Raw genomic sequence first — 10,221 nt, 5'->3', positions numbered from 1 at the left:
AAAAGCCCCCCAAAAAAAAAAAAAAAAAAAAAAAAGGCCGAGAACCACAGTCCTAAGAAGTATGGTACCCCACCTTAGAATTGTATGAGGTTTTGAAGGAACAGAATAAGCCACAGTAAAGATACTAAGCACAGCACAATTTAAACATTTGAAGTCAAAAGTCTACTCAGAGGGGGCTTCCCTGGTGGCGCAGTGGTTGAGAGTCCGCCTGCCGATTCAGGGGACGCGGGTTCGTGCCCCAGTCCGGGAGAGTCCCACGTGCCGCAGAGCGGCTGGGCCCGTGAGCCATGGCCGCTGAGCCTGTGCGTCCGGAGCCTGTGCTCCACAACGGGAGAGGCCACAACATTGAGAGGCCTGCGTACCGCAAAAAAAAAAAAAGTCTACTCAGACCAAACCTTCAGACCTATATAAATATGCTGATTTAATACAAAGCCCATGTCTAACATACCTAATAATAATAATAAGCCTGTTAGAAACAATGTTTGTATGTTTCAGGGTAGTTCTTAGGCAGCTGGAATTTAAAACACCTCCATACCATACAGAGTTTAGGTAAAAATTAACATCAAGGCAACATGAAAGGGAAATTAAAGGCAACCTGTAACCAGAAAGATGCATGCAATGTAGAGAGGCAATTCACCCACTTTGCTTTATTGATTGGGCATGGTCAAAGGCTAATTTTAGGCAGTGGCAATCTCCATTTTAGCAGTATTACTATAAGAATTAACTAAATAATTATTTATTGGACACCTACTACACACACTAGATGCCCTCTGGGAATACTATGAGGAAATCAGTAAGACTGGCATTCTTCTCTTAAGAAATCTAGTAAGATCTCAAAAGTTCGCATCCCCCAAAAACTAAATTTTTTTGTTAACTATGTATAGTGATCAATGTTAACTAGACTTATTTTGGTGATCACTTCACAATACATACAAATATCAAATTATTATGTTGTACACGTGAAAGTAGTATGCTATATGTCGATTATAACTCAAAAAAAAAAAAAAAAGGCAGCAGCAGGCTAATAGGGATAAGACACAAACATAAATAACTGTAATACTAGGCAGAATGTGTTAAGTAATGCGCTATAGGAATTCAGAGGAAGAAATTACTTCTAGCTCACAAGATCACTGATGACTTGATGGAAGAAAGAGCATTTAAATTATGCTTTGATCAATCAGGGAATCTGAGTATGTAAAGATGAAGAAACAGTAGGGTAAAATAGTAGGTACCAAGCAGAACTCTGGGACTCTCTTTGAGACATTCCACTATCCAGATATAAGCAGAATAAGCCTCCCAAAGTAGGACCAAAGTGCCCAACACTAAGCATAACTCTAAACCTCAAGACACCACAATCACAGGATCCACAAAGCTGACAAAGGTTTCTATTCACTGTTATCCATGTTAATAACACAGTTATTAACATGGCTGGAAGGTATGGTTAGCTCGAAACAAGATAAATTTAACCTACCCTAAATTAACATTCATCTTAAATGCCTTTAAATAATTAAGCTTCCCTTCACATAAGTGTTTACCAATTATTAAAAAATAGTATATACTAAAAGGTAGGTTAATTTTTCCTACTGTAATTTGATCTGATTTTCTTTGGGGAAGAGTGAATAAATATGATTCTCTATACAGTTATTATACTTGTTTTTTACATTTTAGGAAAAGAGCATTTAGACCTAAAACAAACTTTCAAGAGCCCTTGATCGTTCTATAGATACAAAAACTGAGGGTCCAGAAGTTATGCAGATGATCTCTTCAGGACTGTTTAAAAAAACAAAATAAAATTTCCCATTAGGTTACACTTTGTCAGACAACTTTTCTCTTAATAATACTTAAAATGCTTTGAATATATTGTCATTTGTTTTTGGATTAAATAACAACACTCTGCTACCCAGCTTTAACTACATGGATCAGAAAGTTCCTTGAGTAAAGAAACCTGGAGAATTAGGTTTCTGTTCTGCCTCTGCCACTAATTATGTTACCTTGGATGTCACTTAATTGTTTCTTGAAATATCCCTAAAATAGAGGTTAGGGACTTCCCTGGTGGTGCAGCGGTTAAGAATCTGCCTGCCAATGCAGGGGACACAGGTTCAAGCCCTGGTCCGGGAAGATCCCACATGCCGTGGAGCAACTAAGCCTGTGCGCCACAACTACTGAGCCTCTGCTCTACAGTCCGCAAGACACAACTACTGAGCCTGCGTGCCCGAAAGCCTGCGCTCTGGAACAAGAGAAGCCACCGCAATAAGAAGCCCGTGCACTGCAATGAAGAGTAGCCCCTGCTTGCCACAACTAGAGAAAGCCTGCGTGCTGCAACGAAGACCCAAGGCAGCCAAAAATAAATTAATTTCAAAAATAAATTTAAAAATAGAGGTTAGTTTATGTGAAAATAGAGATTAGTTTATGTGAAAGTGCCTCTGCATCTTTAAGATTCTGTAAGTGTAAGCATCTGAAAACTTTACAGCAACAGAAAATGTGCAATACCTCCATTTCACACCCACTGCTCCAGTGGTAACTATCAATACTTTGGGTTTTTTGGTTTTTTTATTGGTGCGCGGGCTCCTCTCTAGTTGTGGCATGTGGGTTTTCTCTCTCTAGTTGGGGCACGGGCTCCAGTGCGCCTGGGCTCTGTACTTGTGGCCCATGGGTTCCACGGCTCATGGGCTCTGTAATTTGTGGCACGCAGACTCTCTAGTTGAGGCGCATGAGGTCAGTAGTTGTGGCACATGGGCTTAGTTGCCCCGTGGCATGTGGGATCTTAGCTCCCTGACCAGGGATCAAACCCACGTCCCCTGCATTGGAAGGCGGATTCTTACCACTGGACCACCAAGGAAGTCCCACTATCAATACTTTGGAACCATACTTTACATTAATATTAAGCTGCCAGAAGGCAAACTGCCTAACCAAAACAAATCATGTGTGTGTATAGTATATGTGTGTCAGACAGCTGCCATATCATCCCTTCATCCCCACTAGTGATAGAGGTCCAAGCATAACAGGTAAGTAATTCAGCATAAATATTCATAATTCCCTAAAGAAAAAAAGTCAAGGACTTCCTTGAACCTCTAAATGCTTCAGTATTCCTCACTTCCAGAATTAGCCAGTCACTTTGTTCCTCGTAATTCACTGTAATGATAATATATATATATAATTTATGATCATATTAAGGCCAGCTTCTACAACTGTCATAGAGGACCATTTCATCTTTCTTGTATGCATGAAGTGATTACAGATAAAATCAAATCGGGGGAAGATTACAATAAAATACAGAGTACATACAAAACCAAAACCTGAAGTTACTCAGTGAGAGTTTTAAGCTCATCACAAGTTTCTGTTCTAAAACAAAAACCTGTAGAGTATAAAAATAAAAGGACAGGGCTTCCCTGGTGGCGCAGTGGTTGAGAGTCCGCCTGTCGATGCAGGAGACACGGGTTCGTGTCCCGGTCCGGGAAGATCCCACATGCCGCGGAGCGGCTGGGCCCGTGAGCCATGGCCACTGAGCCTGCGCATCCAGAGCCTGTGCTCCGCAACGGGAGAGGCCACAACAGTGAGAGGCCCGCATACCGCAAAAAAAAAAAAATTTGTTTTAAATAAATAAATAAAAGGACATTGTTCTCAGTTTCTGCAGTGTACCTTCTATTTGGAGAATAAGTAAGATGGTAAATCAAAAGAAACTCAAGAAAATCATTTTCATTTTTCACTCTCCTCTCAAACAACAATCAAAAAATACATAAAGAATACAATAGCTGTGCAGCTGCTGTATTGTATATGAAAAAGAAAAAAGAAAAACCAAAACAATAACAACTCCCTAACTGGGAACTGTTATTACTGTGTAGGATTTCAGTCTCCGCCCCCCCCCGCCCCCATCATGTGTAGACCAGCCATACAAACCCAAATCTAGCTTTCTAATAACTAATGACTCTTGGAAACTGAACATATTGTGATCATTTATATTTAATGTGATCACTACAGTAAATTTACTCATTGCCTATACTTAGGAAATAAGAAGAGAACAGCACTCTGTAGATAAGTAAAGATTTTACAGATTAGGGCTACCATGAGACTTAATATCAAGTTCATTCAAATATAAGTTTACTAAGAAAAAGAACTGACTATAATGATATCTGACAAGTGTTAAGAAAATAAGAACATGTTCTCATTAATTTGCAGAAAGCTGGAAAAAAAGATCAAATCAAAAGATGCTTTTTTTGTACTTCATTTTATAAGAAAGTCATCATAGGCCATTTGTTTTTCCATTTGTTCATTTATTTCTCTAGAAGGACTTTGTAGTGTAGGACATTTTGCACCAACTTCAGTAACTAAAGCTAAAGGAAATTTATTTTTCAAAAATCAACATTTACATACTGATATCTACAACTTACCCTAAAGCGCATTTTAAAAAAAAGATGGCTACAGGGATGAATGGATCATTAGATGCGTGATAAAGCAAGAATAGTGAAATGTTAATTACAGAATCTAGCTGGTGGTTACATGGGGTGTTCACTGTAAAGCTCTTTCAACTTTCCTACATGTTTGAAAATTTTATAATAAAATGTTGAGGAAAAATCAACTTTCAGAAGTTTGGATACAACTTTTAGATCCAAGAAATCTTACAAAATGTTACCCTATTTGGACCTTTCTTTGTGATCTCTTTGTAAAGGAATAGAACCCGAAAACATTACACAGAAAAATACTTAATAATGTCTTAACAGAATGTACTGAGATAAGCTGTTATCCAGAGTACACAAATCTGTAGGTATCTGGATCATGCCAAGTCCCAAGTAATTCAGATAAATATGCATATTTAAACATGACACAACTGTATGTATATGCACACATGTCCAAATAACATGCAAAATTTATATTTACCACTCAACACCTAGGGCTCTACCATCCCTCTGGTTATCTATGAATTAAAAATCGTACTAGGAAAAAAAATAGTATGAGGTTCCAAGAACTTTTCAACAAACAAGGTTTTTGTAAAAATTAATCTATATTTCGTTTATATAATACAAGACTTTAATTTTGCTTTTAATATTACAATATACTCTGAAATGCACTATAGGTACATCCAGGATGTATAAAGGAAGTAGTTTAAAAATCACTACCCAAATACTAAGCCTCCTAGTGGAAACGAAGAAAGGAGTTTTGGGAAATTTTACGTCCAACATAAAAGTTTTATGAGGTAAACCTACCTGATGCAATTTATATGCCTGAAGCGGAAGAAAACCTTTCAGTGGTTTAAAGCCCAAGCATGAATCCCCCCCCCACCAAACCAAGTTCTCATCTAAAAAGGTCGTGAACAGAACTTAATGATTGGCACCAAATTATACTGTCATCTCTGAAGTGTGTAGGAAGATGCTTTAAATCAAATTAATAATCTATTGACAAAAAGAGAATTAAAAAAAAGAATGTCCTTCAAAAGACTGAAGGGCATAAAGTGCACTTAAAAAAATTACTAGCTTGTTTGGAACCAAAAAATTTCTCCTACTTCATAAATATCCACAAATCGACGTGAGAAAGAAAGAGGCAGTGGAGTGAGCACTGCTGTGACCCATCTCGCACCCACATTAATTTTAACAATAGATGAGAACACAAAGATAATGCAACTGAAGGCAAGTGACAGGTCCCGGAGTATAAACCCCTCCTCCCTCCTGTGAGATATCTGATTACGATATGCCACATTCACATTTCACCTCACCAGAACGACAAGCTCCCTGAAGGCAGAAAGCCTGTGATATCGATAACTCGGCTCACATTTTCCCAATGCTCTTATACACAGTGTACACTCAATCACACTGACCAATGGACCCACTTAAGATCTACAGAAGTAGGTGGCAGGTTTCTGGGACACTTGGGTCCTACAAATTAGGGACAAATTAGTGTCAGAAGTTATTCCTTCCTGTTCTATGCCTCCTTTCGAACTTTCCTCTATTTGTCCTTTTCAAATAAACTAAAGAAAAAGTCCTGAACACTAATGGGTTTAGATTTCAAACTTCAACGGCCTACGGAACACCGGGGATGAGAGGTGAGCTTTTTACAAAAGGAAGAGAACCCTCGAGAGGCCCAGCTTGCTGCGCCTAGGTGCCCACGGAACCTGCTGGACACTAGCGCCCAGGTCCACAGCGTGGGGTCCAAGGGACATCACTAAGAGGTTCTTGCAGAGCAACAACCCTGGGCCCGTTTTAGGGCCCGGGTCCCGGCAGAGGAGGGTGCCCAGCTGGTTGCGGGGGAGGGGTGTGGGTGCGACCACAGAGGAACTGGAGTCAGGTCCCTCGGATCTCCCGGGAGGTCGGGCACAGGGTGCGGAAGGCCACCCTGCTCCCAGAGCCCGGGGGAAGCGCCCAGCTCCGGGCCCTCGGGGCGGGGCTCCTCTGGCCCCAGCACAGGCCGGCAGCAGGGAGAGCGGTCGAGCAAGGCCGGGACCCGGGAGTTGGGCCCGGCCCGGGTCTTACCATGGCGACAGCGGTGGTGGGTCGCACCCGAGCTCCGGCGCCACTGCAGCTAGGGCTGGGGTCGGGGGAAGGGGAGCACCGACCGCTCCGGACCTACTAATCCCCTGACAGGAGTACCGGGCGCTTCGCCTCTTGCCAAGATGGCGGCCTCGAGCCACGTCTCCAACCGGAAACGGCACGGGTCAAAGGGCGGGGGGCGGGGCGCCGTGGGGTGGGAAGACTGTGCGCGCAGGCTGAGACGCTGGTTGTGTCAGGGAGGCCTCCGGACTCGACCACCAGCGTGGAACCGGTGGCTTCTGTCCTTTCCCTGTTCGTCAGTGCCTTCGTTTAATTTGCGGCGTCTCTTGCAGTTTACAAAGCTCTCACAGCCACTCTATCATTTGATATACAAAATAACTGTTGTTCATAAGGGACTAGTAGCCAGAATATATAAAGAACTCTTAAAATTCAACAATGGAAAGACAAAAGATCCAATTTTAAAATGGCCAAAATAGCCATTTCTCTAAAGAAGATATACAAATGAATAATAAGCACATAAAAAGATGATCAACATCTTTAATCCTTAGGGAACTGCAAATCAAAACCCTGCTTCATACCCACTAGGATGGCTGTAATAATAAGTGTTGGTGAGAATGTGGAGAAATTAGAACCCTCATACACTGTTGGTGGGATCGTGAACTAGTGCAGCTGCTTTGGGAAGCAGTTTGGCAGTTCCTCAAAAAGTTAAACATGGAGTTACCATGTGACCCAGCAATTCTACTCCTAGGTGTATACCCAAGAAAATTAAAAGCATACATTCACACAGAGATTTGTACACTAATGTTCATACAAGCATTATTCATAATGGCCAAAAAATGGAAACATTCCAAGTGTCCATAACAAAATGTAGTATATCTACATAATGAACTATTAGTCACAAAAAGGAATAAAGTATTGATATATGATACAACATGGATGAACCTTGAAAATATTACGTTAAGTGAAAAATGCTGGTCACAGAAGACCACACTTTGTATGACTCCATTTATATGAAACATCTGGAGTAGACAAATCCATTGAGACAAGAAGTAGGGCTGCAAGGGACTGGGGGAGGGGAGAAATAAGGAATGAGTTTTGGTTTTTGGAGTGATGAAAATGTTCTGGAATTAGATAGAAGTGGTGGTTACACAACCTCGTGAAATACTAAAAACCACTGAATTGTACGCTTTAAAAGGGTAGCTTTTTATGGTAAATTATATCTTTTCTTCAAAAAAATGTGTAGGAAGCAGGGCAGTTACTGTGCTTATGTCCATTTTGTAAATGAAGAAAATGATGACAAGTTTAAGAAATGTACCCAAACTTCTAGTTCTATAATGGAAACAAGATTCAAATCTGGTCTTCTGATTGTATGGGTAGTCTTCCATGCCAAATGTCAGACTTTTCAGATTATAATTGATTCAGCAGTTCTTCCCCACATTATTTTATGCCATGTTAGTGGCTCAACTGTTTATCCATTATTGCTGCAATAATGGATAAACAGCAATCTTTTATTTAGTGTTTATTTTATGTCAGGTACTTTACATGTATTATCTCTAATCCTTATACACAGCAATTCAGATAAGGACACTGAGGATCAAAAAAGTTAAGCATTTGCCCAAATTCATACAGCCAGCAAGTGGTAAAGCCAAGATGCAAACTCAGCTTTTCTCATCATGTCACACTGCCTCTCTATATCTCCTGTGTACTCCTTAATGTTTATTGAACACTTACAATGTACCAGGTGTTACTTCAAATTCTTCACACAGATTATTTTACTTTTTTTTTTTTGGTTGCACAGGGTCTTAGTTGCAGCAGGCATGTGGGATCTAGTTCCCTGACCAGGGGTCGAAGCCGGGCCCCCTGCATTGGGAGCACAGAGTCTTATCCACTGCGCCACCAGGGAAGTTCCCCAGATTATTTTACTTAATCCTCACAAGAATTCTCTAAGTACCATTAATACCTCCCTTTTGCAGGTGGGGAAACCAGGGTACAGAGAGGAAAACCATTTTACCACAGGTGTCAGGGCTAGAAGGTAGCAAAGCCAGGATTCAAACAAAGGCTGCTCAACTTCACAACCTGTACCCTTGAGCACTGCATTATAGAATTCTCTCTCTTACTCATTTCAATTCCATTTCCAGTGGCTTTCTAGTAGAATCTTTACAAAGCTCGCAAACTTTTTTTTCTATTTTAAAAAGAAAAGAAACAAAGACCAAAAATCTTTTCTTTAAAACTTTAAAATGGGTATAAATTAGAAATTATAATATTAATAAATCAAAGGCCCATAAAGAGCTTAGATATTCTGGTGTACAACAAAGTGATTCAGTTATATATATGTGTATATATATATATTCTTTTTCATATTCTTTTCTATTGTGGTTTATTACAAGATATTGAATATAGTTCCCTGTGTTGTAAGTAGGACCTTGTTGTTTCTTCATTCTATATATAATAGTTTGCATCTGCTAATCCCAAACTCCCAATCCATCCCTCCTCTACCCTCCTCCCCCTTGGCAACCACAAGTCTGTTCTCTATGTCTGTGAGTCTAAAAAAATGAACAAATTCTTAATTTAAAAAAGTAAAAATTCTGCCTGGAATTATTGCTTTATTATGGCAACTTCCAGGGGCCTTCAATATGGACCACCAAAGTTCAGCAAGGACCAACTGATACTGATTCTTTGGAAATATGAAATTAGCTGAATTAAACTGCAGAAGAAAAGCACCTCTGCAAGCATGCTTCATGAGGAGTGCCTTAGAGGCAGTATGTCACAGTGGTTAAAAGCAGAAACTTGGGAATTAGACTGACCTGTGTGTGACTCCCATTTTCTGCACTTACTGCCTGGGTGACTTTAGGCAAGTTACTTTAACTCTCCTAAACCTCAATTACCTAATCTGTATATTGGCAGTAACATCTATCTCATAAAGTTACGAAGTTAGATTACATATTAATAAATAAGATTATCTACTCTAAGTGCTCCTACATACTAAAGGCTCACAATACATATCCATTATTGTTAGCAATAACATGACAAAACATTTCTTAACGTTTTGCATTTCCCTTTTAACCAGAAGTGTCTCAGAAGAGGTGTCTCTTATTTCCTTTTTTAAAGCCAATTTTCACTTACCTCTGGCAGGTTTTCATGATCAAATTTCCAAAATTCTTTTCTTTGTTTCTCTCCCTCTGACTCCCCAAATTAAGTATGTCTGTAGTTTTGAAATATTTGTTCCTTATATCTTCATTCATTCATTCCTTCATTCCTCCACACAATGAGCATTTTGAAAGTGCCTGATTTATGCAATGCACTGATCTGTGAAAAGCTTATAAAACTAATTAGACACAGACCCTGCCCTAAAGAAGCCCACAGTCTTCTTTAGCAAATAAAAACGCAGGAGAGGGCTTCCCCGGTGGCGCAGTGGTTGAGAGTCCGCCTGCCGATGCAGTGGGAGATCAGCTCGGTGCTTTGTGACCACCTAGAGGGGCAGGATAGGGAGGGTGGGAGGGAGACTCAAGAGTGAGGAGATATGGGGGATATATGTATAGCTGATTCACTTTGTTATAAAGCAGAAATTAACACACCATTGTAAAGCAGCTATACTCCAATAAAGATGTTTTTAAAAAATGCAGGAGAATGGGTTAAACCTGAATCTCAGATAATGAATAATTTGATAGTACTATAAGTTATGTCCCATGCAATGAGACACAGTGGAGGGGAAGGACTATAATGTAATATAAATACTATAAAA

General features: G+C 40.0%; 1 protein-coding gene across 1 annotated transcript in view; it reads right to left on the bottom strand.

The window, feature by feature from the left end:
• The window catches only part of ARCN1 (archain 1 coat protein complex I subunit delta), a 26,329-nt gene extending 19,715 nt beyond the window's left edge, over positions 1-6,614 (bottom strand). The window contains exon 1 of the mRNA XM_024751708.1: positions 6,462-6,614. Within this exon, the coding sequence (XP_024607476.1) occupies positions 6,462-6,464 (3 nt within the window). The 5' untranslated portion in view covers positions 6,465-6,614. The remainder of the gene's footprint in view (positions 1-6,461) is intronic.
• Positions 6,615-10,221: the final 3,607 nt, after the last annotated feature.

Source organism: Neophocaena asiaeorientalis, unplaced genomic scaffold (assembly GCF_003031525.2).
Source record: "Neophocaena asiaeorientalis asiaeorientalis breed wild unplaced genomic scaffold, Neophocaena_asiaeorientalis_V1.1 scaffold479, whole genome shotgun sequence".
Lineage (NCBI taxonomy): Eukaryota > Metazoa > Chordata > Mammalia > Artiodactyla > Phocoenidae > Neophocaena > Neophocaena asiaeorientalis.
The sequence above is the reverse complement of the archived record's forward strand: the minus strand, read 5'-3'. Positions and strand labels throughout refer to the sequence as shown.